The sequence below is a fragment of the Rhinatrema bivittatum genome, chromosome 3 (genome assembly GCF_901001135.1).
Source record: "Rhinatrema bivittatum chromosome 3, aRhiBiv1.1, whole genome shotgun sequence".
In the NCBI taxonomy this organism is placed as follows: Eukaryota; Metazoa; Chordata; class Amphibia; order Gymnophiona; family Rhinatrematidae; genus Rhinatrema; species Rhinatrema bivittatum.
The window spans coordinates 515355572-515378549 of NC_042617.1; the positions used below are offsets into that span (position 1 = coordinate 515355572).

The following is a 22978-nucleotide window of genomic DNA, read 5'->3' on the forward strand; positions in this document are numbered from 1 at the left end:
TCCCCTCAGGAATCCTACCTCTTAACTCCCCCCCCCCCCTTCAGTATTTGCATCTGCCCCCGATGGAGTGGGAGCCTGGGGTGGGGGAATGACAGGGTGCTGTGTTTGTGGCATACTCTCTCCCACTCTCAGATACTGTTACACTCTTGCTCTTTCTACTTCCATCCCCTTTCTTACCCCTTTTCTCCACTCTTCTCACCCTTTCTCCCCTTTTCTTACTTGTTCCTCTCCTCTCATTACCTCTCTTCTCACTCATGTTCCTTCTCTTGTCTCTCATACCCTTTCCCTCCTTTCGATCCCGCCCCTCCTCTCCTTTCTTCTCACATACTCTTCCCCTACTCCCTTCTCTTCCTCTCACCCCTTCCTCTCACTTCCCCATTTCTCTCTTCTCATTTCCTTCCCTTTCCCATCTACCAACCTCTGCCCTTCTTCGCCCAGGACTTCCACTTTTGCTGCTGGGGGTTGGGAACCCTGCCAGCCCTTATATCCTTCACCACACTGCTGTGCAGGACTTCCAGTAGTTTGCTGGCAGAGGATGGGAACCCCCACCGGCATGGAAGCATTCACTTCCATTACATGTGGGCAAAAAAAACAGTAAACCTTGATCCTTGGAAAGTTTGGCAGGCCAGAAAAATTAGCTCTGTGGGCCAGATGCAGCTTGCAGGCTGTACCGTGGGGACCTCTTGTTTAAATTTATGAAATGTTTTCTCTCTGTTTTCCCCCTGCAGGAAATTATCAACTCTATCCTTGTGAGTGGCAGGATTGGGCCGGATATCAGGAATGCAGAATGTTATGGCCTGCGTCTGAAACATCTGAAATCCGATGAGATTCACTGGCTGCATCCAGACTTGACAGTGGGGGATGTTCAGGAGAAGTATGAGCGTCTGCATGTTGAGGCTGAATGGAGGTAAAGAAAATTAAAAATGGGTGCAGTACATTTCTTGCCGTAAGGTCATGTATGCTTTACTGTGATGGCTGAGACATTATACTGCAGATACATTTTATATTTGTATTTAGCGAACAAATTATTTTTCCTTTGGCCGATTACAATATTAAAATCATGACGTAACATGTGAGAAAAGCAGGCAATGGCAAATGACAAAACAAACAGCAAAAACATCACATAAATATGCAATCCTTTCTCTGGCAGAGGGTCCCTGCAGGGGCTGCAGCAAAGTCCCAGGGCTGGACCTCTGACACTGCCATGTACCAGACTTCATCCCTGGTAGCCGGGGTTCGCCGGCGGAGAGGAGGTCTGAGCCTCCGGGGCCCTAGGTGGTGTGATGGGGTATCCAGGCTGCACAGTCACTCTCACTCTTTGTTCCCTACTCCCAGGGAGGGGTTGGTCGATCCAAAAAAAAAAAGTTCACTTGAAGGAAAGCTCAGAGTCCAAAATTGGTGTTCAGATCATTAAAATTTATTTAAGCTTGAAAAATAATATCCAGGCCATGATTCTAAAAATCATAAACAGGATGAGAAAAATACAAATCATAAAGCAATAAGCTGCTGTTTTCATGGTTCCTCTTTTGATGACGCCCTCCTTCTCTTCACCTTGTCCTGGTTCAAAATGCTCTCCCTAGTAAGGGTAGGAAAGTTCTCTTCCAATTCCAACATACACCAGGGGTGATGGAAAACCTCCCCCAGCTTAAAAAAAAGATAGATTCTCCAAAATACTTCTCACAACTCTCAAAAATAAAATCTGTCTTCCACCTTGCAGTTAACTAAGCACAGAGTGCAAAAACAGGGATCCAGGCCTTCCAGGGCATCCTCCCTCTGTCAGGAGCTGACCCAGAATAGCAAAAAATGACTCTCCAATCTTCTCATCACTCTTACTTTCAAATAACTCCTCACGACGCGGGGCCTTGAGGACCTACTCAAAACCCTTCTCCTACAAACTCCTCCCAATGTCCCCTAACCCTCTCCACAAACCCTCTGACTCTCTGCTCGTGCTCAGTGGCAATTTATCCTCCTGAGACCTGGCCCAAAACAGGAGAGGCTCAGCATATGCCAAAAGCCCTCATCAAAAGTCCCAAGCTGAACCTGGGGAAAGATATTTCTGCAGGTTCTAATCCCCGTTCCAAATAAAATTATAATTAAAAGCGCCAAGCATCAGACTGCTAAAAGTTAACTAATAATTCCTCCCATCATATTCATTAAAATCTATAAAGTTCTCTCTGCTACATTAATTTTGATGGCCAAAAGCCTCTAGAAAAAGAGCCCTCTTCAACTTTTTCTGAAAGGACAAGTCATTTCTTCTCTGAGGGGAAGCACTCTATCACTTTGGACCGGCTATTGAAAAAGACTGAGTGAGTTTCAGACAGGTGGGTGAAATGAAGAGACGGGCATGTCTGGGAACGTAGCCTTCAAGCACTGCTTTAAGGTGTTGTGAGGCCTCGTCATGAATGGCTATAAAAATTAGTGACTACCTTAAACCAAATGTGCAAGGGGAATCGAATCAAAGCTTATTAAAACAGGTGTGCTATGATCATACTAATGGCAGACTGCAGCAACAAGGGTGGCCATGTTTTGAAAAGTTGGCGTGACTCTGAGGAATTAGGACTCGATTATTGTAATTCAGCTTTTAGGTCTACCTATCAGGATTATTGTCTGTATCACAGACCTCAGTTCAGGAAGTGGAAGGAGTTATTTCAATCTTTGGGGGGAGGTAAAGCTTATAAAAATGCTAAAGGATCCACTGCTCTAAAAGGTGGCTTCATTGATGATCTGTAGTCAAAAGTGACCCCTAAATTCCTTATCTCCCTCTGGAGCAATAAACAGGTCTTCAGCCCAGCTGCAGTGAGAGTGATGTGTCAGGTGTAGTCCACCCACTAGATCTGTTTTTCTCAGGCTTAGAGAGAGCAGGCTCTCTCTTTCTTGGCTAGTTGTTAGACACTCCAAAATTCTCTTACCAAGGGAAGAGTTTCCCCCAGTTAGACTGAACTAGTAAAGCTATCTGGATGCCATCTGTGTAAATTCTGTAAATGATTTCCAGAAAGGACAAAATTGATCTAGTTGGCTGTAAACATATGTTAAATAGTCAGGGGAAAGGGTAGATCCCCCAAGTGGCATCCAAGGGAAATGGTCTCCCACCAGAGGAGTTCCGACCTGTTGAAAATAACTAATAGTCAGAAAAGAGCTAAACCAGCCAAAGCACTCACCACATCCCAGGGTTCTCATTCAGTGAGGAAGGATGGAGTGGCTGTGGTTGTGAAATGCTGAAGAGACATCTAAAAATGCCATAAAAAATACCTCCCCCCACCCAATCCATCCATTCCCCGACATGGGGAGTCCAGTCTAAACTTAAATGGTCCCCTACTGCTGCTCTGCTGCTCTATATAATTAATTTATTTTACTACTCGACTAGAACTAGTCAAAAGGAGACCAAAAAAATAATTAGCTAGTGATAAGGCCTGTATATATCTAAGAAATGTTTAATATAAACTTTTAGGACTACCACAGGCAGATCTGGATTTCTCACTAGGCAGAGTAGGTAGCTGCCTAAGGGTGCCATGCCAAAATGGCTGCTTCCTCTGCCTTGATGGCATCTTTTAAGTGTTGGTGTATTATTGGACCCACCCTCTTAAAGACAAAGGGATGGGCTGGCAGCATTAGGATGGTAAAAAACACAATCCCCCGCCAGCCTGGCGCTGTGCCTTTAAGGGAGTGGGTGTGACAGAATGGCCGCCGCTCGGAAAAGTGCCACTGGGATGGAGGAGGAAGCACCCCTTTCATCATGGATCATCTTCAGAGGGAGACCACTTCATTTCTCCCCCTCCTTCCCCCCTCTCCATCCAGCACCATTCTGGAAGGGATACCCCCTAGCATGAAATCCAGCCCTTCCGTAGGCAGTCAAAACTTAGTAGCTGTGAAAGACGGAATCAGCAAATTTTGGTTCACCTTTTTCAGTTATCATCTCTGTCTATCTACCTGACGGATTTTCTTTTCACAGATTTTCATTTTTTACATTTGTTTCTCCATTTTAGCTTCCTTGGGAAGTGACAACGTTGAGATTTTGTGTCATACTAATCGTGTTTCAGTGTATCCTGTTTTCCCAAGCAGCTCTGCACACTCTGAAGGATCATTTGCAGTGCAGCCCTGCAGGACATTAAAGATTAATGTGTGATAACATTGAAATGAGGGCTATACATGGAAATAAATAAACATGATTTCATCCAACTAGATATTCAAATTATTTTCACTGATGATATGCCTTTCCCCACCCACAGTGAATAGCCTACCTTTTTTTTTTTTGGGATGGGGGATGGGCAGGTGAGGTGGGGGGAGATAGACTTGCTCAGGAAGTTTTTTACTCTCTTTTGTACTCTGTGATACTCGCAGGATTCCTTTAAATGACATTATTGTAATCATACAATATCTAATTGAATCTGCTTCAGGAAGCTGTAAAAACGTGATGATTCACATAAATATAGAATCAGTAGCATGTAGGAAACAAAAATAGCCTTCTCCAAATATAACATTGCCCAATAGAGCATCTCCAGCAGCTTAGAAATGAGCAGAGTAAAGTAAATGCTGAAATCTAGAATATATACGTCACACATGACTTAACACTATTGAAAAATCTCCTGTTTGTGGCCGGAAGGAAAACAGTTTTAACCAGCTAGTGTATGTAAACAAAAAAAAATCATCAGACATTGACACGTTTTATTATTTCTGGTTCTGTTTATACTAAAAGAATATTTCAGGCTTATTTATGGCGTTTATGATGTCCCCACAGTCTAGAAATGGTAATTTTGATCTGCATTGTATTGTTTTCAGTCAGTTATTAGGAATTAAAGGTTTAGTTTGTCATTTAGATAATATCCTAAACCAGGGTACCTTACAACAAATTACACCCAGATATAGTGAATTCCTGCCCCAGAGAGAGCTTACAGACTACCGTGGGTACCTGAGAGAAAGAGATGAAGAGACTCTCCTAAGGTCTCAGTGGTTCTGGTCTGCTGGTCCCTAGGCTCTTACTATGACCACTGGGCCACCCCACCTCTCAGCAGCTTGCTTGCCCTTACTGATATCAACATTATCCTTGATAGTGAAACAGTAGGTGATACTCAGTACCAACATGAAAAGAGAAGGAGGAGAGAGAGATAAATAGGCAGAAAGAGGAAAGGAGTCTCAGAAGGGAATGTTGAAGATTTGAAAAATGTGAGAGACGAGTAGAAACCGGGAGGCTTGGAGGATATGTGAGAGAGAGGAAAGGAAATCAAGGAAGTGCAGACAAAAAGGTGAAACAAACTGAAATGGAGAAATTAATAGAAATGTGCTTCAGGTTCCTTTATTGTGTCGGGCTTCGTTTTGGGGCCCCCCCCCCCACACACACACACACAGGAATTTCATTTTTCCGGCGGTTCAGGGTTTGTTTGTTTTTTTTTTCAGGGGCCCCAATTTTCGGGTTAGTGCGCACTATCCGGAGTTAGTGTGCACTAACCCAAAAAAGAATTTTTTACGAAATTTCAGAAAAAAATTAAATCATTTTTTGGTTGAAATTGCCTAATTCGGGAAAAACGATTGCACATCCCTAGAAATTAAAGAAACAATGAAGTAGAATGAAGCATACCACCAAGGGAGGGTAACTAACCTAGATTACTGCAACTCACTTTTACTAGGTTCCCCCTCAAGTGTAATAAAACCACTACAGTTACTTCAAAATGCATCTTCAAGACTCTTACTGGGGACAAGGAAATTTGAACCCATCACTCCCTCGTTGATTGCCCTGCACAGGTTTCCTGTACAATCCAGAATTCATTGTAAAGTGTTATCCCTAATTTTCAGTATCAACAGTATCAATCCTGCACACCAAAGAGAGACCTAAGATCAAAAAACAAAGGACTCCTAATGGTACCCTCCACTCGGAATACACACACAACGCAAACCGAAGGTTTCCAATAGGCCCTAAGCTGTGGGACTTACTACCAGAGCCACTACGGCAGATAACAGAGAATTTCAAGGGTGAACTGAAAACATGGCTCTTCAGAAGGGCATACGATTTAACGTGAAAGGCCACACACTCGACCTCCTTTTTGTTTGGCCACACACTCGACCTCCTTTTTGTTAACACAAGCATTACAGTACCCCAAGCACCGATCACCACCCCCATCCCCTGGTCCGACCATTTTCTCATCAATGCCCACCTCACCATCAATACTGACACGTCGATCGCAAGTTCACATAAAAAAACAATTTCCTTCCATAAACCACGTTCTTCGGAGGAACTCTCCCTAGCCTTCAGCAAAGTAAGTGAAAACCTCGACCTAACTAACCCAGACACCGCTCTACAGTCATGGGATAAGTCTATCTCCAACATAGCCAATGACTTCTGCCCCACCATCCACAAAATAATATCCCCTATACATACCGAGAGAAAGCCATGGTACACCACTGAACTAAGAAAACTGAAGCAAGACCTCCGAACCAAGGAACGTACCTGGTGCAAACAACCGACACCCACACACAAAATGGCCTACAAACATACATTACATACATATCGACTAGCGACTCTCCACGCCAAACGTGACTTCTACGCAGCAAAAATCCATAACTATAAATTCAATCCGAATGCCCTATTCTCCTTCGTTGCAGAACTCACAAAGTCCCCCTCTCCCTCCTCCCAAGAAGTAAATAGCATAGAGAAATGTGAGAAGCTAGCAGACTACTTTAAAAGTAAAATCTCCAAAATTCTAACTCGACTCCCCTCCAATCCCGCCCCCACAGACCCACTACCCACCGACAACAAAACTATTCTCGACTCCCTTGACACTACCTCCGTGAAGGAAGTTGAATCCATACTAAAAAAGATGCGACCAGCTACCTATATCGCAGACGCCATCCCATCAAAAATTCTCCTCACCATTCCCTCCGCCATTGCAAAACCAATAGCAAAAATCATAAACTGCTCCATCACTTCCGGGAAAGTCCCCGTCCCACTTAAACTTGCCATCATGAAGCCACTTCTAAAAAAAAACCCCACCCTCGACCACAATGACCCCGCAAACTACAGGCCCATTTCCAATCTGCCTTTCATATCCAAAATCATGGAGAAAGTGGTTAACACGCAACTCACTGATTTTCCTAGAAGAAAACAATATTTTACATCCCGCTCAATATGGCTTTTGTAAAGACCGAAGCACTGAAAAACTCCTACTTGCAATAATGGATACCATCCTCAAAGGCATGGACCATGGCCAATCTTATATACTTGCCCTTCTTGATATCTCAGCCGCCTTTGATACCGTAAACCATCAAATCCTAATATCACGCTTAGCGGAGATAGGCATCTCAAACACAGCCCTATCCTGGTTCTCCTCATACCTTGACCACCGAAAGTACTTAATCAAGCTTGATAATTTTGAATCCGCTCACATTCCCCTCACACAAGGCATACCCCAAGGCTCCTCTTTATCGTCCACCCTCTTCAATATATACTTACTCCCACTCTGCCACCTACTCTCTAAACTAGGACTAAAATTCTTCTTATATGCAGACGACGTACAAATACATATTCCCATTCAGAAATCCATCAATGAAACCCTTCAGTACTGGGAAATATGTCTGACATCCATCAATTCTCTCCTCTCCAATCTACACCTAGCACTCAACGCCTCTAAAACTGAAATCCTCATTCTAGCAAATCAACCAATCGACGCAATCCACCAAATGATTCAAAACGCCTCACAAGCTCACACACTACCGCCCAGTGTCAGAGGAATCTCCCTAGACAATCAACTAAGCTTCAAACCTCACATTAAATCACTTCTAAAAGGGGGCTTCTATAAACTTCAAATCCTCAAAAAACTGAAGCCCCTCCTCCACGCCCATGACTTCTGCACTGTTATGCAAACCACCATACTATCTAAACTCGACTATTGCAACTCCCTTCTCTTAGGCCTCCCAGCCTCCACCATCAAACCCCTTCAAATCCTTCAAAATGCTATGGCAAGAATCTTAACAAACACCAGGAAAACTGACCATATCTCTCCCATACTCCAAGATCTCCATTGGCTCCCCATCACCTTCCGCTCCCAATACAAAACACTTACCATCCTCCATAACACATTATACAATAACAATTCACCCTGGCTTGAAGATATGCCACAATTCCGTCAAGCTAATCGCCCCACCAGAAACTCCCTTGCTGGCACTCTCCAAACCCCCTCACTTAAAATTGGGCACCTTACCACCACCAGGGATAGAGCCTTCTCCATTGTGGGCCCCACCCTCTGGAATTCCCTTCCCGCCAAACTCCGCTTAGAACCGTCCCTGAGCCATTTCAAAAAAGGAATCAAGACATGGCTCTTTAAACAGGCATACCCCAATTCCTCTCAATCCTAGTCATTGTCCTCCTTGAACCATCCCAGCTCCCGTTCAGCCTATATACCTTCTCCCTTACCTCCCCTTTACCATCCCAGTACCCCCCCTGCTCCCTCCTCCTAGCGCCCCTTAGCCTCCCCTACGCCCGCCCTTTCACCCCCTAACAACCGCTCCTTGAAAGTACCCGTGCTTTAATGTACCCCCCTTTCCCTCTACCCTCTTCGCTCCCTCCCTCCCTACTCCCTTCCTTCTGCACCAGCATTTAACTGTAAATAAGTGCACTTGCCTCCTTTATACTGTAAATGTTTCATATGCTAAGTTCTTAAGTGCACATGCCTCCTTAAAATTGTTTATAAGTTCACCTGCATATCTAATCCTAACCTGAATGCAATATGTTGTAACTCTGCTCGTTGACTCTCTTCTCTTGTACTCTTGTATATTATCCAGTTAACCCTCTTTCCTCGTTCATTGTAATTTCCTTTCTTAGTTACTTGTAAACCGACATGATGTGTCCTACGAATGCCGGTATAAAAAAGTGTTAAATAAATAAAATAAATAAATATGCTGATAATTACAGCGACAGTACCAGAGTCAATGCTAGATGAGCGAGCAAAATATAATGACTGATATAAAGGGCATTGCTAACAGAATTAGAATTTGTATTTACTGTTGTGTTGAACTAGAAAAGTATTATTAATGAACTTAAACTATATAGTAACTATTTTGATATCCTAGAATATGTATAACTATGAGCTAGAATATGCACTTGCTATGGTGTTGAATTAGAAATTGAATGTGGACACAAAGTATATGTTTGGAGACCAGGAATATGAATGCTGTTACTGTAAACCATTGTGATCTTCTTATGGAACGACTGTATATAAACCATCTAAATAAATAACTGTTGTTTAGTTTTGGAAGGAACAGTGTTTCGAGGTTAAAACTGCTGATACAAATGATCTAACGCTGCTGTCTCAGAAATCTTTTCTTTTTAAAATTCCAAATGAGGCGAGCATTGTATCCTATTCAAGATGGTGCGTGCAGGCCTGAAAGGTGCACCTGTGTGCATGCACAATCACTCCACTTGCTGGAGAAAGAATGAGAGGGCAGACCGAATGTGATATATTTTATACCCAGGGAAGACACAGTGATGATGCAGCTCTTATGGGCTTCTATTATAGGCGGTATATACAAATTTTAAATAAATAAATATCCTTCAGCTGCATGCTGTCTCTTGTTTGATTACAAAAGTCATGTCTTTTATTTTCCAAGGTATGATCTCCGAATCCGCTACCTTCCCGAAGACTTCATAGAAAGCTTCATGAAGGACAAAACTACTTTGCTGTACTTTTACCAGCAGGTTGGTGATGTGAATGGTAAATTAATGTGACAGGGTGTCCCGAGCAGCACTGAGTTCTGAAATATGCAGGACTGCACTGGGCATTTTGGATTTGTGGAATATAAGAAATTGTAAATAAATAAAATAAAAATAAATTAGACCATAGCGGGAGCACCATGGGGGCTCCTTACTGGTGGTGACTGGAAATACAAGCCATGATTTTCTGTTCATCAGTCAGCAGCAGAGACTCATTTGAATACATTAAATGAGGACTGGTGAGTGGTTACTGCTTGGTGTTGCTGGGCAAGAGACCTGCATTACATTCTCTGCTCATGCTCCTGCTTCTCGGGAAGTGACTGCTGCTCAGTTAACCTTCACAGCCCTTGTGGGAATGGAGAACCATCTGTTGCTCTTACATTAAGCTCTTATGATTGGCCAAATAACAGGGTAAGAGAGGGTACTGGGAATGTTACAGAAATATACCAGATCAGTCATAATGGTTAAACAAAGTCTTAAGAACCAAACAGAGTCAAGGGGGAGGGGACAAGAATGTAATAGGAACTTATGGTACACATTATACCACTAAAATAGAAACAAAAAGTGAAAAAGAAAATATACCCCTATGGATACTGTCTCAGTGGCCTAGCAGCAGTGATACATATTAATTTATATCCCTGGTCACCCAGCCTTGTTTCAAAGTCTTAACTCCTGGATGAAGGTTAGTGAGGCACTGCTCTAATGGTGAAATCTGCCAACTCCAGTCCTGGAGAGCCACAGGCAGGCCAGGTTTTCAGGATATCCACAATGAATATGCAAGAGATAAGATTTGTATGCAGTGCCTCCATCGTATGCAGATCTATCTTGTGAATGTTTATTATGGATATCCTGAAAACCTGGCCCGTTTGTGGGTCTCAAGGACTGGAGTTGGCCACCCCTGCCCCGAAGAGAAGCACTGGGCAGGCTCCAGACTAAAATAAGATTCTGCCCTTGACCGTAAGAGGTCACTGTGATCAGACCTTAGCTGGACAAAGCAATGCTCTGGGCAAAAGTTGTTTTTGGCACACCCCTCTTTGCTGGCAATTTCCTTCTGTGTGGGTGGAAGGTGGAATAATCGAGCTGCAGCACTGCCTATCAAGATATATAGGCTTGCTCTTTCCTGGCTGCCCCCCACATCGGGGCAGGTTGAGCTGCTATCAGCCAGCCCACGGAGTGCATGGGAATGTGTCTGTGGGACGGGAGGCAGAGGAAGTATAACAAAGGGGACTGGATGGTGCATGGCTCGCCCCACTCATTTCTGTTCTCTCGCACTAGCTACAAGTCCGTGTTGGCACCCCAAGTAGTTGCTGGTTTTTCCAGCCCTTTAAGATGAGCCTGCTGTGATGCCTGGGATCACTGTGGAGTTGGTGGTGTTGGGGAATTTCCTAACTGTGAACGAAGGCTCTATGGCACTGTGGTCTCAGGCTATTCATGGTGGCTGTTGCAGGCATGAGTGGGTGTGTGGGGCTGGCTGCTTCAGGTTATGACTGGAAAAAAATCAGAAGCATAGGGGATATAAATTAGAAAAATAGGAAAATATGTTTATCTGTAAAATGTACATTTTACCTCTCTTACAGCTTCGTAATGACTACATGCAACAGTATGCTACGAAAGTGAGTGAGGGCATGGCCTTGCAACTGGGGTGTCTAGAGCTAAGGTAACTACAGTGCATGGTGCAACTTGAGATCTGAAGGTAGTTGGGAGGGGAGGACATTTTTAAGGAGCTGTGCTGTTGTCAAGCTAAGCAGTCGCTTTTAGCATGGGTACTATTGTAGGTAATTTTCAAAACAGAAGTTGCCCGGGTAGTTACCCATTGAAAATTATCTTCAAATTGTCTGTGCTAAAAGCACCTGCATAAACTTGAAGCTCTAGTTGGTGCAGGCAGCCGATCGGGGGTAAAATGTATGTAAAAATCAAAAGTATATGGACCGAACACAGCCCTGGGATCACATCTTTTCACTGTGGCTAAAAATATGTGCAGTGTGAAAGCCTGTGCATTCTTTTAAGCCAGACCAAAGAGGGCAATTGGAAGCCAGAATGCCTACCTATCCAGGTAAATGGCTTTGTCCTTGTGACGGATAGTACAACCGCCATTTAACTTTCTCACGTCTCATCCAAATCCCGTTTTAAACCAGTTGTAAATAAGTTCCATGGTAATTGAAGACAATTCAGTTTATAGTCTAAAACTGGTTTCAAACTGGTTTTCAAACTCTCTATATATTCTTTCTTTATTTATACATTTATATATATATATATATATATATATATATATATATACATATATATGTGTGTGTATAATCTTTATGACCACAGGTGAATATGTATTTTTCATTTTATTAGCATGAATATTAAACCATGCTATAACAATATAAAGGTAAATATTGAAAGATCAATACTTTGGTAAGTTAGCCGGATAAGACTTATTGAGCCGGTCTAACTTTTCCAGTTAACTTAACCGGATAAGGCTGAATATCAGCACTTATCAGGCTAAGGCCAGGATTCATCATTCTGTGCGGACTCCTCCCTAACTCCGCCCCGACTCCTCCCTTCCCTCTAATTTTAATGTTACCACCGCGAAAAGGCTTAGAAAATAACCCTCTAAGTTAGCCAGAGAAGTAATTCCTTTGCAAAAAGGCCCATTTCCTGCCCACCACTTTGCTGGCTAAGTACTTATCTGGATAAATGGCGGTCACTAAACTTGGCCAGATATTCAGCTGTTGCCACTTAGCTGGATAAGGCTTTACTTATCTGGCTAAGTAACATTGAATATCAATCTGATAATTGATTATTTTCTATTGGTAAAAATCTATAATTGGTTAATTTATGAAAATAATTCATATTAAATAAAATGATAGCTAAGGACCTTTGTTTTCAGTTTTGATTTTATTTTTCCTAGAAATTTCAATATTATACTAAAAAAAAAAAAATTGGAACTCATCAAAAAACTACTCTAGGTCTGAACAGAGACAATGGCTTCATGACTCATTACAGCTGTCTAGGAATTTAACTGTTACCGGATCATTCTGTCTTTTCACACTTGCCTCAGTTGCATGTAGGCTATACTATAAAGATATTAACACTCTCCACACCATGTCCTGCCTAATCTAATGCCTTCTCTTTGTTCTGTATATATTTTACCCATTTCCTGTACATCACTTCATGCATCTAATAAAGTGGACACTGTCCTTGAAAGCTCATACTTCAATAAATTGGTTAGTCTATAAGATGCCACCCGACTCCTGTCATTTCCTTCTATCTGAACAATCACAGAATCATCCTCAGCCACAGGTTAGGTTGGAGTGTTTGTATAAGATGCTCAGATGTCTGGATAAATCAGTTGAGAGTTGACCATGTCTGCCTGTAAACTTGCACATTGTAACAATTCAACTCTTCTTCCAGGAGGTTTTATAAAGATATGCCTCAGAATGCCCTGGATAAGAAATCCAACTTTGACCTCCTTGAGTAAGTATGACATTTCCTATATTGTTGTCTCACTGTTCTGTTTTAATCTTTCTAGCCATCATTATTAAATGTATAGTGCTGACGACTGGTGATGATGGAGGTAGGGGAGTAATCTTTTGATAATTAATTATTCTTAGTCTGATATTCAGCCAGCTTTATCTGGGTAACTTTGTCTGGATGTTCAGCTTGAATACAAATTGGGCGCAGACATAGTTGTCTGGCTAACTTTAGGCCTGCTGTTTGGCCAACTAGGATTGACCAGGTAACTTTGGCCCCATTGTGCCCCCAGTGCTGCCTCCTCTTTGGCTAAATTTTGAGCAGTATGTGATTTGCCTGGACAATACTGAACCAATCAGCTGGGGGATAAGGGATTGAGTGTTGGGGACGTGAAACAGCAAGGTTTGTCTAAGTTCCAAAGCCAGGCAAAACCTTTGAACATGGACCTTTCATGTTATTTTGCACATTTTATTTGTTTAATTTTCACTAACTCTTCCTGTTCTTCTGCCCTTTGTGTTGGGAGGAGAAGATGATATAGGGGAGGTCTTCATATGCCACTTTTCCTGGTGAGCTTTGAATTAGAGTTCATTAGGAGCTATCTTGAGCAATCTTCATTCCTCAAAGCTTTAAACCTAAATGTCCACATTATTTTAGGGAACCTTAGCGTGCTGTTAGCTTTACCTACAGATCCTTCTTTCCAGAGACTTGTTTGCTGCTGCAGCAATGCTTTCAATTACATTTAGAAGTTATGTAAATAAACTTTTTGCATTTAATTTAATTTGTCATACTGAGTATCTGAAAATTTTTCTCCAATGTTTTATGTTATTTTATTATGGACGTGTGAATTGTAGTCTACTCTGTAAAATGTGTTAGAAGTAGCGGAATACAAAAATGTTTAAATAAATAATGTGTGTAAAAGGTGTGTGGAGCATAAGTGTGAATGTGTTAACCGTGATACAATGAGTATATGAAAGTGGATTTAAATATATGACTGGAAGGAAAAAGAGGCTTATGTTGTATAGGTCATGTAAGTGGTGTTATTGACCTGAAGCGGTTTCTTAAAACTGCAGCCATGGTGGAAGAGTGGCACTGGCTCTCTACAAGCAGCTTCTGCATTGGAAATTTTACTGAGAGGTATTTATTTAAAATGGTTTGTCCTGTTAAGTTTGGGACTTTGCCATTCTGCTTTCATCCCATACCCTTTTGAATCCCATTACCATTTTTCTCTTCACTACCTCTTCCGGGAGGGAATTCCATGCTTCAACCATTAAGGCACCTCACTTAAAAAGTACATGCAGATACTTTTGAGCCAACACAAACCAACCTGATGTTCAAACACAAATTGCCCGCATAGCTTGTATTTGAAGATCAGGTGGTTATATGGATAAAAATCATGCACATAACTTTTTCAACCACAAAAAAACATAAGAGTTGCCATGCTGGGCCAGACCAAGGTCCATTGAGCCCAGCATCCGGTCTCTTACAGTGGCCAATCCAGGTCACAAATACCTGGCAGATCCCATAAAGTAGATTTACTCACTCCCAGGAATAGCAATAGCTTTATTTTTTTCTACCTGACTAATAATGTGTTATGAACTTTTCCTCCAGGAACTGGGCCAAACTTTTTTTTTTTTTTAAACCCCTCTATGCTATTGCTTTGATCATGTCTTTTGGCAGCAGATTCCACAGCTTGATTGTGCGCTGAATGAAAAAGTACTTTCTATGATTTGGTTTGAATCTGCTGGTTGTTAGTTTCATGGAGTGTTACCTTGTTTTAATATTATTTGAAAGGGTAAATAAATAAATCTTTTATTTTCCTCTTCTGCCCTACTCATGATTTTATAAACTTCTATCATATCCCCTTCTCAGTCACCTCTTTCCCAAGCTGAAGAGCCTTAAGCTGCTTTGCCTCTCATCATAGGAGAGATGCTCCATCCCCTTTTATTATCTTTGTCACTCTCCTCTGCATCTTTTCTAGTTCCGCTATGTCTTTGAGATGGGTGACCAGAACTGTACAGAATCCTCACAATTCAGTTGCATTATGGCTCGATACAGAGGCAATATATTTTTTGTTTTATTTTTTATTCTTTTTTGGATCATTCCTAACATTTTATTTGCTTTTTTTGACTGCTGTTGCCCTCTGAGCCGACAATTTCAGGATATTGTCCATAAAGAGTCCAAGATCCTTTTACTGGGAAGTCAATCCCAATACAGAACCCAATATTTTATACATGTTGTTGGGATTGTTTTTCCTTATCTGCATGACTTTACACTTTTATATATAAAATGTCATCTTCCATTCAGTTGCCCAGTCTCCTAATCTCACAGGATCCTTCTGCAGTTCATGACAATCCATTGCCATTTTAACAAATTTGAATAATTTTATGTCATCTGGAAATGTGATCACCTCACTAGTCATTCCCTTTTCCAGATCATTTATGAATTTTAGACACCACAGGTCCCAATACCAATTCCTGTGGTACTCTACTAATGACCTTTCTCTATTTGGAAAATTGACATTTAGTCCTATTCTGTTTCCAGCTTTTTAGCCAATCCACAATAGAACACTGCCCCCTATCTCATGACTTTGTAACTTCCTGAAGAGTCTCTCATAGGGGACTTTGTCAAAAGCCTTCTGAAAGTCCAAATACACTATATCAACAGGTCTATAGTTTTCTGGATTACTCCTGGAGCCCTTTTTAAAAATCACTGTCACATTGGCAACCTTCCAGTCATCAGGAATTGTGATTGTTTTGAATGAAAGATTACAAATTATTAGTAACAGGTTAGCAGCTTGTGCTAGTCCTTTTAGAACTCTGGGGTGGATGCCATTTGGCCATGGTGATTTGATAACTCTTTAGTTTGTCTGATCTATTACATCCTCCATTATCACAGATATTTGTTTTGGCAGAATCTTCATCATTAAAGAATGTTGCAGATGTAGGTATGTTCCCAATATCCTCCTTTGTAAAGACCGAGGCAAAGAATTCATTCAGATTTTCCGCTATTTCCTTGTCCTCCCTGAGCACTCTATTTTCCCCTTAATCATCTAGCAGTCAAATTGAGTCCCTTGCAGGTATTTTGCTTCAAGTGTACTTGAAAAAGTTTTTATTAGTAGTTTTTGCGTCACTGACAAACTTTTTCTTAGCCTTTCTTGGCTTGTCTAACTACTGTTTTACTACTAACTTGCAAGTGCTTATGCTCTTGCCTAATTTCATCATTTGGGTTTGCTTTCCATTGTTTGAATGCTGCCCCATTAGCTTTAACTGCCTCCTTTATCTCACCATTAAACCACACTGGCAGTCATTTAGTCTTCATTTGATTTTTTTTGATGCATGGAGTACAATTTATCTGGGCATCTAAAATGGTATTTTTAAAGCATGTTCACTCTTCATGTAACTCTTGCAATGCTCCTTTGAGTTCTTTGTAACTAATTTCCTCATTCTATCATAGTCGCCCTTTTTAAAGTTGTATGCTACTGTACTAGTTTCCTTAATGTCTTCCCTCCAGTGATTGTCAAATTTGATTGCATTATGATCTCTATTACTTAGCGGCCTCAGGCTGTAACCCCTCGCACTAGGTCATGCATTCAACTGAGAACTAAATCTAAAGTAGCTGGTTATCTCATTGGTTGTAGGACCAGCTGCTTCATGAAGCAGTCATTAATGGTATCTAGCATGTCCCACTGAGGCATTGACCCAGTCAATACCAGGGAAATTAAAATCTCACATTGACCCACTCAATAGTAGGCTAAATCTTACTGGAGTAATTGAAATATAATATCTCAAATGATTATGTAGATTTTGACTGAGTAATTTTCAAAAGGATTTGCGCAAGTAAAAATAGCATATATTGTAGCAATATTCTAAAGCCCATTTATGCATCTTTAAAGTGCACTTACGCATGTAAAACCTATTGACATTTCAGTAGCATATATCATAGCAATTTTCAAAAGCCCACTTAGGCATGTGAAGTTGCTGACCCAACTCTGCTAATGGGGGAAGGCCACAACCAGTGAAGTGCTCTGCCTCCAGAGCAAGGAAGGGAGGTACAGAGGCTGGAGGGTCGGGCTGGCAAGCACGATTTAAAGAAGGGTCAGCCCGCCTACCAGCCTTTTGTTTATGCTGGAGAAATGTGATAGCTATTATTTTCTTACTGCAAAATCTACAGAGCCAATGCTATGCAATTTGGCAGATATTTGCTTGCGAAACATAATTGTGCAGGCATTTCATCCCTTCTTAACCACTTAGTATGTATTTCCATTACTTTTATTTTTTATTTTTTTTACAAGAGTTTTATTTTGCATCTGAGATGGGCTATGGCATCCTCTTTGCAGAACCTGATTTCCCACCATATATTTCAGGTTCCCTGCCAAGTATATCAGAGCTGCAACCTTGCATTCAAAGATGGATTCATAATTTTATCTGTGTTCTTCACGGTCTCCATAGCATATGCACTTCAGCCCCTTAGTGACATGATATCCAGCTACATTGATAGAAATATGCTTGGTGTGGATCCCTTATTAGTCAGGCATTTCAGGGATACCATATTCCCCTTTGATTATTATTGCATGCAGCACATCCCGCATAATGTACCCCTTGGGTTTTGGGAGGGGTCTGGACAGGTGCGTGGCAATATACAGCATGTCCTAGCATACCTGAAGGGAGGCAATAGCATATCTTGGTGTCAACCTGCAATTATCCTCCTTTGATATGGAGGGGCTGGGCTTTCTCTGCAGTAGAATGGTTTTATGTACTGGTTAGTTTTTAAACTGATTTTATATTGTTAATTTTCTTTTAATATTTATTGTCACTTTTATATTATGTTAATGTTTGTTACATGCTTGAATTTTACTGATTGTTTTACTTTGTTATGAAATTTGTATGTCTTTTGTTACCTGCCCAAAACTGTAGATGAGCATGTTAAAAATATTTGAAATAAATAAATAGATGTTATTCGAATGACAATTGCATGTGTTGGTACCAGTCTGCAGTTTCCTCTTTTGATTGGCTCTCTCAACAGCAATATGCAGTAACAGCATTATTATGGCTTCCCAAATTGTTGCCCAAAGTATGAGAATGTAGTGCTAAAGTGGATGAGGATCCTTTCTTATAGAATCATCGACTTGATCACTCAAAGGCAATGGAAATCCATCTTTAATATAAATCAAGTAATCAGGCAGTTTATGGTATCCTGACACGGACCGTGTTTCGCCACGTCGGCTGCTTCAGAGGGGACAGTTCAGAACAGCTACAAAGGAAGAAACAAATAGAGCGGAGAGAGGCCCAGGAAAAACAAAGCTACAGGCTACATAATATAAAGGTTGGAATACATAACAAGGAGTTCATAATACAACAGTTGCATAGAAGATGGAGGTGGCTTAACAGCCTGGAAATGTTAAACCACTGTGAAGACTATTTATGCAGACACAAGATAAACAGGAAACGTTTATGTGAAAACAGGAGTTTTACATATTGGCTGGGTTACAACATTCTATAGACTTGATATATATACCCATGGCTCCTCCAATATTACATTCCTTTGCTCAGCAGTCAGTCATGCTTGCACACTTCTCTGTGTGTATTATTATATATCAGTATTGTTATTTTAGGTAAGTTTCAATGCACAGTCTTTGATAATAATCATTGTCACCCTCTGATCGTGTCCCTTTCTTTTCATCTTTCAGGAAGGATGTAGGACTGGATTTGTTCTTCCCAAGACAGATGCAGGAAAGTTTAAAGGTGAGGGGGTACAGAGGTCTTACCTTCAGCTGAGTTTTTCTGTTTATAAAACTATTTAAAAGGAAGAGACATTGATAGAGAACATCTAGATCCCACAAACATATTCAATTTTTGGCTGGTGTTAACCATTAGTGGAACATTACAGAATGGAGCCCACATCAAAGTCTGTAATGGGGAGAATATTATTTCTCTTGCCAAGTCTTACTGAGTAGGGAGTATTTTAATGCGATGACCTCATTTTATTACATCCTGACTGCTACTACTGAAGTATGAAAAAAAAGCAAAATTCTTACTGGGTGGCATTGCACCCATGATAAGATATAAGATATTTAAAAAAGTACCTACCCTTGGCCTCCAAACAAGGGCTAATGATTGTGGTAGTAATGACTTATAATCTTCAGGTGAAGATAACACCCCTGTTGCTGTTATAGTCCGTGGTGAACCCTGTTCATGGGCCCACTTCAGCAGGACACCGACCATACCAGCTAATGAAAAAATTAAGAGGACCAAAATCATTTTGTGTGAAATAACTGGTATTTTATGAATGAAAACTCAAGCATCAACCTTCACTAGGAAATCAAACCTGAGCCATATATTTATCACTCACTGAATAGACTCTGTCATGATAAATTATGTGTAAAGATGTTTTTCTTCTTGCTTTGTAGGGCCTTTTTATTCTGTTCAGGCACAAAGACCATTTCCAACTTCTCGGTTTTTTTTGTCTTCCAGCCCAAGCAATTCCGTAAAATGATCCAGCAGACCTTCCAGCAGTATGCCTCACTGCGTGAAGATGAGTGCATCATGAAGTTCTTAAACACTCTCTCCAGCTTTACCAACATTGACCAGGAATCCTACCGCTGTGAATTAGCAGTGAGTATAGTTCAGTAGAAGCCTGGAGCTGTGGAGCCAGTCCACAGAAGTGCATGTTCTATGGGACATGATCATACCTCAGTATATGAAGGTGCTGATCTGACTGGTAAATGACCAGCAAGAAATCCTGTGGCTGAATAAAGCTGCCATCCGTTTCATTTAACATCCATCCCAGTGAATTTCTGCCCTAGCCTTCCAACTATTGTGATACAGTCTTTGAAGAGTTGGAGTAGGTTGATGGAGCTTAGGTGCTCACTCTACAGAACATGATACAGCTTTTGCTGCTTCTGCCTTGTTTTGAGCCTTTTTCTCTCCTATATAAAATATGAGCTTTGTTTGGTACTTTGGTTGCAGCAGTTGAGAAGGTTGCCATTACTGAAGGGATTCTGGCCATGGAGCAGTAGTTTCTAGAGACGACAGATTTTTCAATGTGACTTAGTGACAGTATTTCAGATCTGTAGATAGAGACTGTTTTTTGTCTGAAAATTGTTCAGTAATAGTTTATGGTATGTATAATTTTTATTTCAGCAAGGATGGAGCATCACAGTGGACCTGGTGATTGGACCTAAAGGCATTCGACAGCTCACTAACAAGGAAACAAAGGTAAGAAGCGAAATGAAGAATAAACATGTAACCTTAACAGAAGGGATAGTTATTTACCTGCAATTTGTTGACACAGTTTTCAGAAGCCTGTACATATCTTTGCTATTGTAAGCCTAAAATTCCTGGTAATTCTTTTTAACAGTATTTCTACAAATAGATTTCTAAGGCAAACCATCATCTTTTGGATAGGAACCAGTTTACACCTAAGCACTCCATCCTTCAGTGTGAATCCCAGTATGGGGTTCATAAAAGTTCTCCTTAGCTCTTCTGAACTTCCTGGAAAGATGGATCATCTGTTCCTCTTGGCTCCGCTCACAACTGTGCGAGTGGAGGGCTAGAGGCCACCTCCAACATTCAGAACCACTGAGACAAAGACAGAGACCCCTATCTAACAATTCCGTGCTGGGATTTTTAGTAGTGTAAATCAGTTGGAAAAGTAGCAATGGCACTCACATTCATAATATTAGTATCTAAGGAACTAATGACTCTGGTATGAAATTTTTCATACTGAAAGAAGTGAAAAAGAATAAAACAGAAAACTGATAAAACACTCTTCTGCTGCTTTAAAATTTGCTTTTGGAAGCATCAACTAAATTTTTTGTAGATAAAAAGCTTATCAGCAGTGTACTGTGGATTAGAATTGATAGCTTCAGAATTGATTCCACCTCCACAAGAACTATGTCATGCTTCTGCCCTCAAATTATTAATGACCAAACCCAGACAATTCGTCCAGGTTTGAGATAAACAACAATTTCAATCCCTTAATATCTGCAGCAAGATTAATGCAGAGGAAGATCCAACAAAGTGCTGGTGTGATATTCTTTAAATTTGACCCTGATGAGTAGCCTTAGAAATCAAACTACGATTACTAAATACATCAGAATATGTTTTAATAACGATTTGTATTGCTGGTGGCTGGAGATTCTTGTTTGCCTGTTGAACCTTATCCCATGCTAAGGGGCCGATGAAGTAAAGGCGCGTAGAAAGTGGGCACTGAACAGTCAACTCCTGCTCTCTTAACAAATGCATGGTGCCTCAAAGGGGGCCGGCATGCAATATTTAAATTAGGGGGTCACGTTAGCAAGGATGTGCTAGGGTCGCTTCCTTGCTAATGTGAACCCAAACGGTTTTTGTAAAAGCCGTGCGCCGGTCACAAAAACCGGTGCCAGTTTTTGTGACCACTGTACGGCAGTAAGGGACACCATGCCGAGTTTATCGGCGTTGGTTTTTCTTAGCAGCGGACAGCATCCCCCTAATACTTAGTGGTGATGGAAGAGTTCTTTGTCAGCCCAAACTCTCCGCTTTGCTGGCGTGCACTTGAGCGGGGTTCCTCTGCTCCGATTTGCAGAGAGGAAGCGGGGGCTGGGTCCTCCTGGGTGCACGATGGTCTGGGTCCGTGTTCATTCCGGCCGCTTCTCCCTGCAAGAGGTACGTGAAAGGCTCTCCCTGCTGCGTGGCCGTCGCACGCCAAGGGCAGTAGCTATGCCTGTACCTGAGCCACTGAAGTTTCGAAAACAAAGCATCCCGCCGCCAGCGAGAAACTGAGTGCTTTCCTAACTCTCATCGCTTCGGTTTGCTGCGCTGCATCCGGGCTTGACGCTTGGCTTGATTCCAGCATTCACGAAAACAAATGCCGGGTTTATCGGCATCTGTTTTTGTGGCTGCCTGCCGGTAACGAAAACTGACGCTGTTAAACTCTGCATCGGTTTTTGTGATGGGCCCGATCATCAATTTTTTTTTCTTTTATTTCTTTTCTTTTTTCGATGCGCACATCTATTAACTCCTGCTCCTGGCAGGTGTTAATAGAAGACAGTTAAATGTGTGTCGGAGACGCACATGTTTCTTTTTGCATCGGGAGTGAATGCCTAATAGCCTCATTCACATGCATTTGATGTGAAGAGCGCTATTACATTCACTCCACGTTAGACGCGCGTTGAATAGGCGCTAATCCCCTTATTGCATCCGCGTCCAACTGCACGTTAAGAGTGCGCTCGGCTCAGCGCACCATATTGTATCTGCCCTGGTTGCTATGCAGAAATTTATATTCTTGCAGTTCGAATTTGACTTCAGGATCTACTGCTGCTGCACATCTTAGCTCTTTCCTTTCTGTCTTTAATTTTGCCCAACTTCAGCTAAGCATGTTAGTACGCAGTATTTACCTTTGCCTTCATGTGTTAAATATTGTTTCAGTAATAATATCAGGCACTCTATGTTGGCTGTTTTGCATTTTTCCTTGCAGCCCACGTGTTTAGCTGAATTCAAGCACATTAAATCCATCAGGTGTTCCCCCCTGGAGGATGGCAAAGCACTTCTGCTGCTGGAGATATCTGGGGCACCCCAGGTAAATATTTGAAGGAGGAAAAATTCTCACAGGGAAATGCTCCAGGGTATTAATTGATTCTGATTTATAAATGGAAATATCCAGGAATTTCAAGGGGAAATACGCTAGCGCTAAAATGGAGCAAGTTTTGCACTTGAACAAACCTAGCGCTAACCTTTTAGATATCCTCTCCTCATTCTATCTTTATCAATCATCATTTGTATTCCACCTAACCAAGACAAGATCTTCTAGTACAACATATTAAAACAATCATCAACATGCACATCA

General features: G+C 41.4%; 1 protein-coding gene across 3 annotated transcripts in view; it reads left to right on the forward strand.

Annotated features, from left to right (window-relative positions):
* The window catches only part of PTK2B (protein tyrosine kinase 2 beta), a 330459-nt gene that overhangs the window by 189878 nt on the left and 117603 nt on the right, over positions 1-22978 (forward strand). For all 3 annotated transcript variants that reach the window (XM_029596207.1, XM_029596208.1, XM_029596209.1), the window contains exons 3-10: positions 729-907; positions 9595-9682; positions 11275-11354; positions 13097-13159; positions 18843-18897; positions 19627-19767; positions 20296-20370; positions 22610-22711. In XM_029596207.1, coding sequence (XP_029452067.1) covers positions 729-907; positions 9595-9682; positions 11275-11354; positions 13097-13159; positions 18843-18897; positions 19627-19767; positions 20296-20370; positions 22610-22711 — 783 coding nt within the window. The remainder of the gene's footprint in view (positions 1-728; positions 908-9594; positions 9683-11274; positions 11355-13096; positions 13160-18842; positions 18898-19626; positions 19768-20295; positions 20371-22609; positions 22712-22978) is intronic.